General features: G+C 37.8%; 2 protein-coding genes across 3 annotated transcripts in view; both read left to right on the forward strand.

Moving 5' to 3' along the window:
• The first annotated feature begins 231 nt into the window (after positions 1-231).
• LOC118562650 (type II inositol 1,4,5-trisphosphate 5-phosphatase-like) lies at positions 232-3968 on the forward strand. The gene is made up of 6 exons (XM_036135265.1): positions 232-332; positions 438-545; positions 1631-1715; positions 2928-3055; positions 3164-3275; positions 3641-3968. Exons 1-6 carry the CDS (start codon positions 243-245, stop codon positions 3748-3750), a joined length of 633 nt encoding a protein of 210 aa, XP_035991158.1. The 5' UTR covers positions 232-242; the 3' UTR covers positions 3751-3968.
• Positions 3969-5296: 1328 nt separating this feature from the next.
• The window catches only part of LOC105937438 (metal-regulatory transcription factor 1), a 24765-nt gene continuing 12058 nt past the window's right edge, over positions 5297-18003 (forward strand). Inside the window, exons 1-3 of one of the 2 annotated variants that reach the window (XM_012878748.3) lie at positions 5297-5365; positions 12413-12944; positions 16548-16786. In XM_012878748.3, coding sequence (XP_012734202.2) covers positions 12477-12944; positions 16548-16786 — 707 coding nt within the window. In that variant the 5' untranslated portion in view covers positions 5297-5365; positions 12413-12476. Of the gene's footprint in view, positions 5366-5749; positions 5766-12412; positions 12945-16547; positions 16787-18003 lie in introns of those variants that run through there. The other variant, XM_021324645.2, reaches the window with a different exon arrangement.

Genomic DNA, 18003 nt, shown 5'->3' on the forward strand with positions numbered 1-18003 from the left:
ATGGCATCCCCGTTGTGGCCTTTTGCCTCAAATGTACATCATGGCCGTTTGCCTCCAAACTCCTGAACTTGTATCTGCATCTCTTGTTTTCCAGGTGGTTCTACGGTCATTGAGCTGGAGGTCTTTGTAAATCGCTTCACAGCACCAGATCTAAACTGTGGTAAGCAGGAGATCGAAGATATTCTGGTACTGCATTTAGAGCGAGGCAAGGGACTATTTCATTTCGGTAACGGGGAAACTATATGCCAAGCTGCTACGGTACTTCGATCTATTCACTGTGTCACATGAGGGAACCCATTCAAGACATGCCAAAAGAGACCCTTCTTGAGCTGGTTAGCACCCTCTTCGAATACCTGTTTTTCCTTTTAATTTATTGCCATTTTTTCCAAGTGTTGAACAAATGTGCATTTTTTTTTTTTTTTTATCCTGAACGTCAGGCTGAAAAGTCTCCAAAAGACGATACAGCAACCACTGAAAAGCCTCTTGACATTCCTAAAGAGCTTTGGATGATGGTGGATCATTTATTCCGCAATGCTCTCAATCAGGTGAGGAAAGGTTCGATGGATTCAGCTTCTGTGTATCTATGCTGCAAAGATATTTGGTCAGGGATAAGCTGAGACATTGTTTCGTCTTTTATTATTCATGTACCAGTCTGTTTTTGTCTCATTTTTGTTCTGTGGTTACAGAGAAAGATGCCAGACTTTATTTGTTTTGTTACTGAAAAGTGCTATATAAATAAGCTTTCCGTGCCTTATGAAGTTAAAAGTTTACAAGGCTTTAAGTAACCATAAAAACTAATTGCATATATATGGAGGCCATGTAGTGTGTCCCAGTCTTCCTGTGACACTCTGACAGGTTGCCAACTATAGAAGGTATTCACAAATTCAAAATTTGCCAACATAAAAACAGATATTCTGAATTTTTTGCATTGGTGAAAATCTAAATAACTTTGAGCATGTTTATGAGGTAAAAAATAGAGCACTTGCACACAGATGACTGCCTCTTAATGTGGATTTGAGTGAATTAACTCTTCTTGCTTCTTATTGGGATTTGATTGAAAACTGTTTCATCAAAGTTAATAATTTAGGTCTTAAGATAGCGGTGTCCTGATACCGATATTAGTATTGGTATTGGGCCCGATATCAGGATCAAGTACTCATACTCGTACTTGTAAAAGCAACCTGGTACTCTGAACCGATACCAATTTCGTGCTTGATTTTTATTTATTTTTTTTTCCTCCTGGGCTGAGCTACGCTGCGATTTAAAGGCTAGATGCTCTCTATACCAGGTAGTGTTGCTATACACAAAGAGGTTGTTTGCTGACCCTCCAAAAGAAAAAATGAGAGAAGCTATAACTAAATATATTGCGCTTTATGATTAATCGTTTTCAGTGGTCAGTGATATTGTTAAACTATTTGTGATCTATCAGTACCAATTTGTTAAGTACTCAGTATCGGTACTTGGAATTGGCAAGTATCTAAACTGAAGAACTCGTATTTGTACTCTGTCTGGGAAAAAACTGGTATCAGGACACCACTATCTTAAAATATATTTAGTTTTATTGTATTTGAATGAAACCTAAAGTTAAAAATGCAATGGTTCAATAAATCAAATGTGTTTCTACTTACAGGAGGATTTATTTCAGCAACCTGGACTTCGGACTGAATTTGCTGAAATAAGAGATTGTCTTGATTCAGGGATGCCAGATTCTCTTCGTATCCTTATAAAATTGTCATTAGTAAATAGTAAAAAAAATAAAATAAAACACCCCACCCCTTCAACGACCCCCCATCTCCCCACCCCCAGTCAAGTTATATAATTACATCAAATGTATTTTCTAAGCTAAATAAAACAGGTCTATATATTGTCCTTTTTATAACTCAAATAACACAATCTTATGTTAACTTTCACAACACTGTCATTTCTGCCTTTACATTTTTGTGCTCTCTGTATCACCGACATGCAGATACTTGTGCATACACTTCCGCCACTAGACACTGACGACGCCAGAAAAGATGACGCAGCCACCTGCCAAACAAGTTCAACTATCTGCGTTTTTTTTTTTTATGTCCCCAGAGTTGTGAGGATAGTAGCTTTCAGTCTCCTGCTAGTAGCAGCCATAGCTCTCCTGCTTGTATCCCACAGTAGCTACGTTTACATGGGCCAAAGTCATCGGAATAAAGGGCCGATCGGAATAAAATGCTTCATGGAATGAAATCATAATCCGAATGAGAGCGGTGGCTTATGCCAATTTGATAATTCAGATAACGTGCATGTAAACGCTTGTCAGGATCAAATTATTGCGAATGTGACAAACTGACCAGAGTGCGCCCAAGTTAAACGTGACGTATTTCCACGTTGGTGAGTGCAGAAATGCGTCTGGAAACAAAACTATCGCTAAAACGATAAAACCTTTGCGGGCGAAAAATTAAGAGCTGACTCAGTAACGTTCCATAATTAGAACATTTTGCAAGTCCATCCTGGCATTCGGAAGACAAGCAAACTTGTATAATACTGCTTTGTTTACTATTTTTTTGTTGTTTAGCACAGACCCAAGTACTTCTGTGTTTTTCTTTTTTTTTTTTTTTTGGGCGGGGCCTGAAGCACAAGTGCTTCAGGCCCCACCCCTTACAAGCAGGCTGGTGATTAGCGGCCAACACCACCATTTATAATTCCTTTAGTGTTTCATAAATGTAAATACTCCACATTTGGATCGGCTTAAACAGATAATGATAATTATTACAGTGTAATAAAAGCTGTTTAAATCTACTGAAACTGCATTAAGCTTGCTGTCATCATCTCACTTTTATTTTTGTTTTTAATGGCAGTTACCCTACACCACAGAATCATTGAAATGCAACAGAAACAGTTAAATCTTCAGTGTATTTCTCAACAAGAAACGCTTCCTTGACTCTGGTGACCTGCAGCGGGTAGCAACCATTCAGTGGCGGAAGCCCTTCTTCTCTTCTTAGATGCCCTCCCAGAGCCTGTGATTCCCTACGCTTTTTACCAGCAGTGCCTTGAATGCTGCGCCAATGCAGGCCAGTGTGAGAAAGTAAGGGGAAAAAAAACATTTATGGAAATATGTTCAACGACGTGTCGGGGAATAAAACTAAATTTTCTCTTCTGATTGTTTTTTTTCCCCCTCCCTCCTTGCATTCAGGTTATTTCCATGCTACCTCTGTGCCATAAAAATGTGTTCAACTATTTAGCAGCCTTTCTCCGCGAGCTCTTAAAGAACTCCGCAAGCAATCGATTAGATGTTGCCATTTTAGGTAAGAAGAAGAAATGAAATTGCTTCTTTTCCTTTGTGTGAATGAATTTCTTTTTGTCTGTAGTGAAAGGCATGTTGGTGAAAAGATCTTACACTAACAGAATATTAACTAACCCAAAAACAGTGAAAATGAAACCAAATCTAGTTTAGTATTCTGTTCATAGCATTCTTTGCTTTGCTTCTTACAAATAAGGGCAAATTTCAAATTAAAGTTTAATAATGTTTCATATTACTGAATTTTATGTTGGATTTTTGTTTGCTAAGTGTGTTTATGCAACTTTAGGGCCTAGAAAAATATTTCTATTTAATGTTTAACAGGGATCATTCTTCTATGCACTATAAATTATGAATTCTCTGTGTGTGCAGCCACCATTTTTGCCTCGTTGCTCCTGAGGTCGTCGAAGAAGCAGGATTTTGCCGAAAAGACGAAAACACAGGAGTTCTTTCAGCATTTCCTGACCCAACATTCCTCCTAGACGCTGATCTAGTTTGCTGAAGCGGAACACTAAAAGAAAAAAGTCCAGTATTTGAAATTAACTGTAATGATTTATTTTTTAGCACATTTGTGTATAGCAAAGTAGTGTATTTACATTAAAGAGATAACGATTTTAATTTGAACACATTTTGTGATCCAATTATCACTGATTATTGTAGATCTGTAGAAGTCTAAAAGTTTTAAATGTATATTTTATTTAAAGAAAAACTTGTATTTTAATGTTTTTTATATTAAAATTGCTTTAAAATCTTTGTCTTTGTTCTCTTCACATTGTTCTATTTGAACTGTCAAAATGTATACATTTTCACCCTAGTGAAATGTTTTTTTATATATATATATATATATATATATATATATATATATATATATATATATATATATATATATATATATATATATATATATATATATATATATATATATATAGTTACATCCACCAGGCTCGTTTGGTGGGATAACATTACAAGGAGACCACACAAGGATTTTCTGCTTAAATTAAAACTGAATTTTATTCAATTATACTAAAGAAATAAAATCCCAAAGAGAGAATACCTAAAATAAGAAACCATGACTAACCAGAAATAAGCAAATGCAAAACAAACCTAACAAAACCCAACCATAAGACAAGCGACAAGCTACAAACCAAACCAAACCAAATCAAATGGGGATCTGAGAAGGGAGAGCAGGAAGAGAGCCCCTCCTCTGCTGCAAGCATAGCAGCTTTAAAGCAGCAGAGCACTAATCAGGTAAATGCATACCACCTGCAGAAGGCCTGTCTCTCGGAACCCTAAAAGGAAAATGAGGCCAGGACTGACTGCAGCCGTAACATATATATATATATATATATTATTATTATTATTATTATTATTATATTTTTTTTTTTTTTTTTTTTTTTTTTTTTTTAGAAATAAAAAAAATTGTTTTTGTCTTAGCTTTAGATCACTGTTTAAAAGCTTTATAGCTCATATTGTTAGTGAGCCATCCAGAAGTTGGGACCAATCATAGCAACATAATTTCACATCCAATGAAGAAGTAAAATGTGCACAGACTGACCAGAAGGTGGTTGGATAATAGAGCGGCTATAAGCATTTGGGGATATAAGGAAAGCAATGCATTATGGTATAAACAGTGACAAAGAATGTTGTGTTTTTGGAAAATTGCTTAATAAATGGGAATATATTTGTGTTTTTGGAAAAATTGCATAATGGGAATATATAAATGATTTGCACAGCATAATGTGCAGTATGGATGGGTCTGGTTAATAGTCGAGAATATTAAATGAGAGATGGCAGAAATACAACACAAAGATGATCTGACTCAAACCCAATTTATAGAGTTTTGTAGCAAAACTAGTATTTTGTTCATTATCATCAGTTTGATAGTTGCGGGGGAGTTATTTTACACTGTCGTGACCTGCGTTTTACTACGCTCCTCGGAAATAATGTTATGTTCCAGTTACATATATGCAGTTTCCCATAATTCATCACAAATGGCTGTGATCTGTGACGTTGTTTGGCATCCCCCTGTTGGGAGGAGACAGGAAGAAAGTGCTTACCATCCCGAGCTTGGGGGATAGGGTTCACGTTTTAAGAAAGGTAAAATTATATTTTATTGTCATTTCCGCGTACCCGGTAAACTTTGCCGTCGGTTTGCCGTGTTGTTGCTTAATTAGCATTGAACGTGTTGTGCGCGTAGCGCCGCTGGTACGTGATGTCAACTGTCGACATTAGCAGTGCTAGCTAATACTTTAGCTTAGCAACGAGCTAAAGAGTTGCTGCCTAGCACATCTATGCCTGATGTGAGACATGTAGTTGACACAGCTTGCGCAATGCTAACAACCTAGCATCCATTTAACCACTTTTAACTCAACGGTTATCGAGAAAACTGGCGTCTTGTTTGTTTGCGGCTGAGTTTTCTGAACGCGAACAACCACGGAAGTCATTTTTAAATGAGGCGATAGAACGGAGGGACGCTGCAAATGAGGGCAGATATCAGGTTAGTTTGCTAACTAACGGTGTTTGGCTAACAACCCCAGTCCTGTCACATTTTGGGGAGGACCGAGAAACCTGGGTTGTAGGACAAACTTTTGAACACACGAGTGGTTTGCTTGGCTGTTGATGAGATTCCCAAACGTTTGTGTTCAGAGGGCAAATTTTAGTCGTCATGTTTCGAAAATGGAAAAGTTGGTTCTGGTTATGAGACGTGGGCATCCCTGCGAAGACTCAAAAATAATAGCGTTTTGTGAATGCTAATGGTGGGCATTTTGGTACATAGTAAACCACTAGATTGTGTTGTGGTGCTGTCAGGTCTCTGTTCGTATTGTGACGCTTCTGGCTTTAGAAAGGTATAGGCTTTGATTTGGGACTTTAAACACGATGTTTATTAAAGACATAAAGTCTTAAGCTTTAAGGTTAGCATTAAAGGCTACCAGCCAGACTTGGAAAATCATCCAAACTCAGATGCAGTGCTGAAAAAGTAGACAGATTTCTTCTGTTTCTTAGAATAGTACAAGTTATTAGACAAATGTAACTGTAGTAAATATTTTAAAAAGTGCCTGAGTTAATTTATTAAGAGCAAAATGGCTATTCTCATCAACCATCAACCTGACCCTGTGTGAAAATATAAGCACTCCCTTCTTAAATCAGCTGTTTGTCAACGTTTTCTTGGTAAGCTGAGTTCAGTTTCCCCCACCATAATCATGCTTTATTACTTTCTAACAGTGTTTCTCAGCCCTGATCTCAGGACCCACTGTCCTGCATTTTTTTAGGTGTTGCCCTACTGCCGCTTATCTCACTTAAATGAATGGGTGATTGTCGGGTTTCTGTAGTACTTGGTGGCTCTCTGATGAGGTAAAGCAATCAGTTGGGATCAGGATTGAGAGTGACCGGTCTATCTTGTGAAAATCGAGAAATTCTTTAGGCCGGGGGTATGAGGCTCCAGTCTTTAAGCATGTTGCCCTGCACGTTTTTGACATGTATCTGGTCCAACACAGTTGATTGTGTGTCTCCATGTGAGACATAAACATTGCAGGACGCTGGCCCTCGAGGGACTGGAGTTTGACACCTGTGACTTAAAAAAATAATCTGTTTAGCATCATAAGCTAGGCTAAAGGATTTCAAAAAGAAATGTCATGCTCCAATCTAAAGATCAGATAACAAACAAAATCAGTCTTTCGTTTTATGTTTGCTGAAATAAAGACCTTGAGGAAACCCAATTTTCGTGGAAGATTTTCTGTAGGCTGAGGAGTAAAAAGAGGATGTTTTGTAGGAGGTGCACATTCTGTTACATTTGCTGTAAAACTAAGAGCATTTTTTTTATATATATATAACGTACTAAAAGTCAAGCATGGCGGGGGTCCTGTGATGGTCTGCAGCTGCTTTGCTGAGTTCAGGCTTGGGCAACTTACAGATCTCCAGCTGTTTCTTCCTGACCTTAAGGTCCAGTATTTTGGGGTTTACTGCTGGACAATGATCTGAGGCACAGCAGAGAGTTTACTTCTGAATGCAACACACATGTGATAAAAAGAAATGTTTGGGGTGGCCTAGTCAGTATCTAGACTTAGACATGTTATTTGACCTTTTTCTTTTATTTATACGTCAGTAACTAACGCTGGCTGTGGGTTTTCATGAAAGATTATCACGTCCTGCTGGCATATTAGTTATTATTTTGCCCTTTTACGCTTTGTATTTGTTCAGTTTGTTAGTAAATAAAGCCCTTCATGTTTATTTATAATAACAGAAGTATGACACTGAGCATGTGCAGCAGGGATAAACAAGAAAGCAGCTAACAGCTATTAGCATCTCCCAGTGAAGTGTGAAAACTATGAATAAAGGTCCAAGATACAGTGGAGAGAAAAAAAATGCAAAAATATATGATTCCAAGAGAGAAAAGACTGGAATAGTGCTGGGAATACTGTATGAACGTTGATGTTCACTGAAGCTAACTAAAGCTGCCGAGGCTCAGATGTGACTGCAGAGTTGATTGACGTGAGTAAACGTCCTCATTAATACTGATTAATACATAATAGGAATGCCCTTCTTAGCCTCTACAGTCTTAAGTACAAACATAAACAGATCAATTGATTGGTTCTTACCTTGATGCTGTGTCACTGTTTCTGTTAACGAGCAGGAAAGTAATTTCTCTGTGATTTTCTGATATGAGGCTCATAGAGTTGTTGTAGATCGGTTTAATTAATAACTGTTGGTCTTCGATCACGCAGAGCTTCCGCTTTACAGCGAAGCATTGCAGAGGCTCAGGCTCGGTCCGGCGTTATTTATTTATGTGTTATTTAGTAGACGCCATCTGGCTTTCTGATAGTTCTGCGGTACTGCCGGTAGATGTCATTTCTGTTCATGTCAGCTCATCATGCCCCATGTGGTGGTTATTTTTAGGCTCAGAAAGGACTATCAAACCACTATCTGGACGGATGCTTGGAGTATATAGCCTTATTTTATCTTGATCAACTGGATTTAGGTCTTTTTGTTAAAGGCATATAACGTGGCTATATATCTTTAACTGCTGTGGCATGATATTATTTTGGCTAAACGTTCTCCGAAAACCCTCTAATGTGGCTTGGGGGGGAGGGGATTTAAAAATCAGGACCTTTTGCCTAATTTTAAGGGCTGTTATAAGTCAGTCGACTAACATAAATTTTTTAAATATTATAAAAATGAAAAATTCAGACAATTTGTTAATTATTTCAAAGCTATTATCTAAAAAACATTAATTTTAAGCAGCTGTTTTGGGTTTTTTTTTTGGTTGGGGGGGTCACAGATTTTCATGGGTTTCGGAAAAAAAAATTATATATATATATATATATAGATATATATATATATATATAGAGATATAGAGAGAGAGAGAGATAGAGATATATATAGAGATATATATATATATATATATATATATATATATATATATATATATATATATCTATATAATATATATAGATATCTATATATAATATATATATATATATATATATAGATATATATATATATATATATATATATATCTCTATCTATATATATATCTATCTATATCTATATCTATCTCTATCTCTCGATATGTATCTATATATCTAGCTCTCTCGCTCTCTCGATCTCTATATCTCTATCTCTCTTCTCTAGATATATATCTCTCTATATATATATATAGATATCTATCTCTCTCTAGATCTAGATATCTATATCTCTATATCTATATATATCTCTAGCTAGCTCGCTCGCTCGCTCGCGATCTCTATCTCTCTATCTCTCTCTCTCTCTCTATATCTATCTCTCTCTCTCTCTCTCTCTCTCTCGCTCTCTCTCTCTCTCTCTCTCTCTCTCGCTCTCTCTCTCGCTATCTATCTATATCTCGATCGCTCGCTCGCTCGCTCGCTCTCTCGCTCGCTCGCTCGCTATCTCTCTCTCTCTCTCGATCGATCGCTCGATCGCTCTCTATAGATCTATATATAGATATTAGGGCTGGGCAACGATTAAAATATTTAATCGCGATTAATCGCCCTGATTAATCGCGATTAATCGCGATTAATCGCATTGTATTTACAAACTCCAAGAATGAATTCAAAAGTAGTGTAAAGAGCACTTTTATTTTAATGTTCTGCTGCCATATGAACAAAAGTGTTGTAACATTTGTACCACTTATTTTATACTGGATATTTTCAACCCATCTATTGAATTTAGTGCACTAGTTGATCTTTTCTTCATAAGAGAACAAGCACTGCAGCCAAAATATGGCCTTTTTTGACCTGCTGTATATTAGCCAGTCCCTAAGCTTGATGTATCATGAAACTGTTGACCTTTTGGGTTTTGTGGTTTTTATTTTATTATTACAATTTAATAATAATAATAATAATAATAATAATAATAATAATAATAATGTTATGTTCAGTGTTTTTTCACTAATCCACCTCTTATTTATTTCAATCCTTATGTAATTTTGTCTGTGTTGTATGCACCTGCCTGTTGCTTTAATCCTATAAATTTCCCCGTCGTGGGATAAAAAAAGGATTAACTAATGTTATCTTATCTTAAATAACACTTTTTAATATATGTACTGGGTTCTTTCAAGGTCTTAATTGCATGTTATGTGTGGGCTCCAGTAACATCCATCCATCCATCCATCCATCCACTGATCTACCTGGATGTTCCCTGGAGGACTGAAACGCCTCAGTCAGAGACGTCTGTGGGTCTGTCGGGGCAATGAGAGAAGTTTCGTCTCCTCTCTCCGTTTCTGGGGCTCGACGTTTTCATGTTTTTTCACGTGCTTAGATAAATTTGTTGTGTTTCCACTTAAATGAACCGGCTTTTTACAAAACATACAGCTTGATTTCATTTACGGTATTAAAATAAAGCCGAACGGTGCTACTTCCTCTGTTCATGTTTTTTCGCTGCTGCGTTCTCTCTCAGCTGTTTGTGTATTAAGTTTGTGTGAGAGCTGAGTGCGCGGGCCAGGCTGAGCCTGCGTGCTGATTGGCTGGCGCCGCTGAGCCATGTACGAGAGGGGAGGGGGAGCGAGAGAGTGCTGCCGTGAGACAGCGCGCTGCAGTCAGCGCGCGTGCTGACTGACACTGACTGAAAGCATGATGTGAGCAACATGCGTTAATGCGCGATAAAATAAATATCGCCGTTAATAGTCTAATGAATTAACGCGAAATTAACGCGTTAACTTGCCCAGCCCTAATAGATATATATATATATAGATATATATATATATATATATATATATAGATATATAGATATATATATAGATATATAGATATATATATATATATATATAGATATATAGATATATAGATATAGATATATAGATATAGATAGATAAAACCCCATTAATTCAGCTTCTAAAACACTTGAGTTTTATTTCCTGATTGGTCTTCGCATCCTTCATAAGTTAATTTAATTATTTTTTCAGATAAATTTTTATTTTTACCCACAAATCTGAAAGATTTTACTATCATATAAACATTGAATTTGTCCATTTGTATCTCTCCTGTTTTTCCCCCATTTTCAACATTGTAATCAAGTTCCTCCTCCAAAACGGTTTACTTGTGTTTTCTATAGCTGCTAGGGCTGGACGATAATTCAATAACGATACATATCGATCAATAGGCATATATCCATGATAGAAAAAAAAGGGTCAATAAAAATTCAAAAGAATAACAATTTTCCTTCCTTTTGCATTCTAGCCATGTAGAATAATATTAGTCATTACTCCTCCCAACCAATCACAACGCAGACCCAGGAACTAAGCTCTGCCCCTTTCAGAGAGCACAAGTTATTTTCTTTTTTCTAACTTGCAGTTTTGGTAAAAAGTTGGTTGAATAAAGGGTTGCGTTTTAATTCAGTGTCTGTGTGTTCTGTATCTAAAATGTATCTGAAAATAGGTCGCTAAGCAACAGCATAAAATGGTCAGGGCTGCACTTAAAATACATGTTTTGAATTTGTTGATAATTATCCATATTGATCAATATGATTTCTATTTTATCTATATACTTTTTTTCTATATCGTCCAACCCTAATAGCTGCTACAAAATATTTGAACAATATTTCAGAACAAACATGGATTTGAGGAAAATTAGAAGCACTTTTTTTACCTTTTGCGATGTCCTACAGTGAGTTTCTGCTGTCTGTATAGTTATTATTAGGGGGAAATATACAATACAGGCTCATATCTTTAATGTCGGTTTTTAATATATCCTCTTTCATCATGCAGGGCTTTGTTCAGCGAGTCAGTGGTGAACATCAAATACTCTGAAGTTGACACCAGTTTTTTCTATGAACTTAGATGTGAAAGTTCAGCTGTTCAGGCTGAGACTTTAGCTTGGCAGGTTGACTTGGCAAGAATTTTTATTCCCCATTTTTATTTTTGGAGGGGGGGGGGAGATTTATGCTCTTCAATTGGAAATGTTGTAATGCAAGACCTGAAGAAAATTATTTTACATTTTTCTCTATTTTTTATTTTTTGTCATGAAGGGGTTAACAATATGTATTTTCATGGTCAGAATAAATCTCCTTTTAATTAACTTGTCATTTTCTACCAAATGTTATTTTTAACATAGAACGCAGAATATCATGTGATCAAACAAAAAGATATTCGCCTTCACCTATTTTTAAAATTAAGTATGACAGGCAATTAGTGAAATGACATGAATTATTTTTTATTTTAATGGAAACCCGACCTTGCTCGGGCTAATTAAGCTTGTGCTTATTTATAAAATCTGTTGGATCTTTGGTATATAGGTGCTTGGCAACAATAACTAACAGACTCTCTAGCTGATTTGAAAAGTCTGAATCATTTTCATGCAAATGCTAAACGCTGTTTTACATAAACACTGTGATCTGTCTCTGAATATGATTACATTATGTGTAGACATTCTTAAAAATGCAACCCAAAATAACAAATAAAACGCTAATTTTGAGGTGACACCACAGCCAGCAGTATACTCGTCATTTAAGCAACTAGAGCCAAAATGCCACCTGTAGACTCACTGGTTAGTTTTATTTAATTAAATGTTTGCTAAGTCCTGTTGTTTTTGTTTTTTATAATGTCTCTAAGCAAATTACCTATTCTTTGAACAAGTAACTATTCAACTGCTCAAAAGTAAAGCCCCATATAATTTAGCTGTCTTTATTTTTCAGGTAAAACATTTACCTGTGCCAGTGTACGGTCCTTCTTGCAAAGGAAGGGAAGGCACCAGGGACCATGAGTGAGAATGGCCCTCGAACAGAGGCGCCAATGTACTTCGAGGTGGAGGTGGATCTACTGGAGCGGGAAGACGAAGAGGAGGAAGACAAGATCCGCTACGACAAGGACGACGACCTGATCGCCGAGCCTTCGTCCTCGTCTGGTCGCGTGTACGACCGCACCACGGTGCTCATCGAGCGAGACCCCATTCGTCTGGACGAGGAAGGCGAAGAGGAGGGCCACTGTGGTGGCGATGAAGACGGCGTCACCTTTTTAACTGAGGGGGAGGGCGACGCGGATGAGGAGGAGGGCTCTCTGGCCTTTATGGCCGACCCCGACGGCATGTCGCAGGGTTACGTGCACCACACGATCTCTCCCGACCAGATCCAGTTCACGATAAACCCGGGCTCCACCCCGATGCCGCGCAACATAGAGGGCGCTACGCTCACCTTGCACTCTGAGTGCCCAGAGACTAAGCAGAGAGAGGTAAGCCTATACCGATGCATACGCTATAACGCAAAAAGCAGTATCGCTGCTGTTTCCAGACAGAACTATGTGTAATGTGTTAGTAGGAGTAGGGTCTCCCATTGATTGTTGTTAGTGGTACAGGGCTTCAGTTGTTGTTTCTGCTGAAGTAACGTTTCTCCTTTGTTTGTACTGGATCGTTCATCAATTGCAGCTAATTGCTCAACTAGAGCGCTTTTAAAGATTTTTCCGACCGCTTTAATTCTCCTCCAAACAAAAAGATGTATATTGTAAACAACAGCGTTCCCCACCTACTTCCCGTCCTGCTTGTGGCATAGCAGCTGGTTGTGAGTGCACAGGAGAAAGGCTCTTTTTGTTCTCCTGGATTTTGTAATGTGATTTCTCAAACAAGAGCTTCAAACAAACAGGGAAACAGAAACTTACCTGGGTGGTCATGTACTCTGTAAACCTCCCCCATGGTTTTGGCCCAGATCTCAAAGGAAAATGATTCAGACATAAAAACATTATATAAGCCTAATTAACAAACTACAAGCTGTACCGCTTGCAGTGGGAATACTCTGTCTAACAATAGCTCAAGCAGGTGCTCTGCACTCTCAGGTGTTTATGAAGTCCAGGTAAGAGCTCCATACATTTTAGGCCTGGAGTTGATCAAAGAGATCATTCAAGCAGAGCATTATAATATTAAACTCAGTGTTACTTTATGCCTCATCTTTTAGGTCTGCTTATTTGATTAAACTGTTTTATTGTGTTTAGTATTAGTCCTGTGAAATGTGATCTACTCAGTCGCAATGAGAAGAAGGAAGAATTTTAAGTACCATATTTTTCAGACCACCAGGCACACCGGATTATAAGACGCATTAAATATTCTTCCCAACTGTGTACATCAGGGGCTGCCTTACATCAAGGCACTTCTAGTTTAGACATTAAGTAGTTATAGTCAGGCAGTCTTGTAGACAGCTCAGGGGCCCGATCAGGTAGTGACACAGTGTACCGTAATGCTCCAAATACCCATTGAGCTGCACGGCTATATTCAAAGTCATACCTTTTAACAGATTTTTGAGCGCATCGTACCACATAAAGTCGGTCAGTAAGCACAACAAGTATAGTTATCATATAGAAGGTGCACCATGGTTTTTTTAATTTTTTTTTAATTTTTTTAGAAAATGTAAGGATTTTAGGTGCGCTTTTTAGTCTGGAATATACGGTAATCAACAACCATGGAATGGCATAGCCGAACCTTGCCAGCATGCTGGTACCTCCAAAACATGAATCAAGGATGATACCAGTAAGCTGTAGATTAATATGAGAAACAGCTGAAAAATAACCTACTGGAATACATAAAAATTCTAATTGTAACGCAACATAGACCATCTCAATCTCGATGTTTTAAAAACCTCGATTTATTGCCCAGCCCTAGCTGTTCGTCAGGCTAATGACAGCTAGCATTAGCTTATGTCGTCCGGGAGGTTTATACTTTTGCTGATGCACGTTCAAGAGCTTTACTGACTTTTTCTTTGTTGCTCTCAAACATCCGTGTCATACCACACATTGAAATGTGCTTGCGAGAACTCTGTTTTTTGTATTTCATGATAGTCATTAGTGGAAGTATTCATACCGCTTTGAAGGTTTTCCAAATTTTTGTCACATTACAACTATGTTTACAGTTTTTTTCCAATCCGGTACCTGGGCTAAGCGTATCGGCTGATACCGATCCGATACTACTGTTGAATGAATAAACAGTGTACCTTGTCATGGGAGTGAAGTTATCAGGCTTGAAATAAACATTGTTTAAAAGTTCTGCATGTTCTTTACCATGGTGCTTTTGGAAGTGCTTAGTTAAGCTTGTGGTTTTGAATTTACCAACCTTAACATCCCCTTGCAGTTTACGCATTGCAGATGCTGCATGTTGCGGTCGGACTAGCTTGCTCTGTGTTTTCTCATCGCTAGCTGCTGTGCATAACCACCATTGTAAACATAGAATAGAAGTGACTAGATCAGCGTAACTGTATTGCTGTGTATGATATTGATTAAAAAAAGAAATGACTGGATCGGCATCATTAATCCGATATCCGATCCAGCTAATTAGTCAATATCGGGGCCGATATTGCAGGTATCGAATTGGTGCATCTCCAATTGCAACCGCAACCCTCAATGTGTTTGTTAGGGAGAGACGGACACAAAGTAGTTAAAAATACGAAGCAAAGGTAAAACGATAGGTGATTTTTAACATTTTCTACAAATTAAAATGTGAAAACTGATGTGCATCCGTGTTCACAACCCTTTACTCTGAGACCAGTAAATAAAATCCGAGGGATTTGTGGCAAGTCTGGAGGAGCCCAAGAGATCCACAGCTTGGCCAGGAGAATGCTAATATTGTTATAAATATTTTTAGAACTATTTGAAGCAAAGCTGAAGGGTCTTTTCCAGACAAGAGGATCCAAAACTCTGTTACACTGATTCAGTTCATTTTTTGGAAAACTTGCTTCGCTTTTTTAAAGATGAGCTTTAGCTTGTTAACGTTGTTCATTTGCATAGATGTTTGCTTAACAAATACACCGTCCTACACACTTATATTCAAAATGAAAATGCCTTAGACACCCATCCGTCAGATTAATGCTTGTCAGTGAGAATTAAAACTTAGCTATGTTGTTTACAGTCAATAATAAACATGCCGTTTACACTTTGGGCTCTAACTTATATATTTTATATATAACACGTCTGTTTTATTTATTTTTTTTTTTTAGATGTTTTTCCGTTTTCGCAACCTTCCCCCGCGTTAATAAATAATAACACGGTGGAATCTGTGGTGCGTGGTTTCGTACTCCTCAGGTTGGATTTGAATAATTTTATAATCTATTAAACGTACGGTCATTAATTATAACCTCAGAACTGGCAAAGGATGTACTTTCTTTTTGCCATGACTCTATGTGCACGGCCCATGTTTTATGTGTGTCCTCTGAGGCTGTAAGGATACAGGTTACCTCTGCGGGGGGGGGGTTCCTCACTGACACATTAAACATTCATTAATCTCACTTGTCCTGCTTCCGCGTTAATTACGCTGCAGTTCTGTTGTCGCCTCTTTGAATAAGGTCGGGAGCAGAAATTAAACAAGATAATGCCAGTTGAGGTAGAAGGGTTTATTATGAAGGAGGCGATCCACGCGCGTTATTCTCCTGTCTTTGGGTTTAAAATGTGATCGCTTTTTTTTTTTTCTGAAAAGATGAATAGAGTGCTATTATTCACGCCGCTCTGCGGTGGTTGTGTGAGTCCGCCACACTGCGATGGACGTCGGTGCTGTGAAACAATATTGAATGGGAGGTTAGTCATCGTCGCTGTCCTTTCTGCTCGGCCGCTTTGCACACCGACGTGGCCGCATCATTCAGCTCAAGTCCCCTCTGAAAGGTCGCACTGTCACAGATTGTCACTTCATATATCAGGGTCTGTTATCTTTGAGCTGAGTCAACGATTATTTACTGTTTTTAAAAAAAGAAAACTGTTCAGCCAAGCTTTAAGAGGAGCAATACACCCTTTCTTTGGCAATTATCCCTGTAGACTAGACCATTTGTTGTAATTTTTTTTTTTTCCTCCTCCTCCATCTATCAGGTAAAACGCTATCAGTGCACTTTTGAAGGCTGCCCTCGGACCTACAGCACAGCAGGAAACCTGCGGACACACCAGAAAACGCACCGAGGCGAGTACACCTTTGTGTGCAATCAGCAGGGCTGCGGAAAGGCCTTTCTCACTTCCTACAGCCTGAAAATCCACGTCCGTGTTCACACGAAGGAGAAGCCTTTTGAGTGTGACGTGCAGGGCTGTGAAAAGGCCTTCAACACGCTGTACAGGTGAGCTTTCCAGCATCCCTAATGTGCCAGCTTTAGTTTGGATGTAGCTGTTTCTTTGTTTGCAGCTCATGCAGTCAATACAGTTACAGGCCAAAACGGTGAGAATGACTGTAACGTTCAAGTATAGATCACTGATTTGACCTCGTTTTTACAAAAGATGTTTGTTTTCTGGTAAAAAAAACAATTAAGGTTAGAAAACATGTTTATGATATCCAAGATTTAATGCATTTATATCTATATCTACAGCACCTGACAAAAAAAATTAAACTCTTTGAACTTTTTGATATTTTGCAATGTAACAATAAGAACTTTTATTTATTGTTTACATTTTACCAGATAGATACATGAAGTTGTGAAATAAAAGGAACATTGTGCTTTTTTTGAGGGAAATATGAAAAGAGGAGCTTGCATTTTTCTTCCCCTCCCTTTGCTCTGATGTGACTGAATAAAATCTAGTGTAACTAATTGCCTTCAGAAGTCACCTATTTAGTAAATGGTGACTCGCACTTGTGTGTAATTGAATTTCTTTCTAAATGAAGCTGGATCAAGGAGCACGGCAGCCAGGTCAGGGATCTGGTTGTGTTGAGGTTTAAAGCAGGATTAGTTTATGAAACAACTTGTCAAGCATTGAACATCTCACGGTCCACTGTTCAATCCACCATGTGAAAATGGACACTGGATTTACTCCATTCGATAAAATTAAATCAATATATATATATATATATATATATATATATATATATAATATATATACTATATATATATATATATATCTATATATATATATATAGTCTATTATATATATATATATATATATATATATATATAATATACTGTGTTGGTCTATCTGTGTGTATATCTATATAGATCCTCTATCTCTCTATTCTCCCTCTCATCTCATCTCTCTATCTATATATCTACTGTGTGTGTTCTCATCTGTGTGTGTCTCTCTCTCTATCTATATCTCTCTCTCCTCTCTCTATCTCTCATATAGCTATTAATCTGCTGAGGTCTGATGGAGGCCCCAGGTTGCTTTCATGGTGGCCTCAGGGTCGTCTGCAATTGTTGGGTCTAGTGTGTCTCATCTTCCCCTCTTGTCAACAGCCCACAGCTTATTAATCTTTATGGAGTTCAGTCAGTCAAGCACACAGTAGCACCCATGGGTGTTGAACCAGTTTCGGTTCCCTGTCACACGTGTGACTGGCACTACAAGTCCT

The sequence above is a fragment of the Fundulus heteroclitus genome, chromosome 3 (genome assembly GCF_011125445.2).
Source record: "Fundulus heteroclitus isolate FHET01 chromosome 3, MU-UCD_Fhet_4.1, whole genome shotgun sequence".
Lineage (NCBI taxonomy): Eukaryota > Metazoa > Chordata > Actinopteri > Cyprinodontiformes > Fundulidae > Fundulus > Fundulus heteroclitus.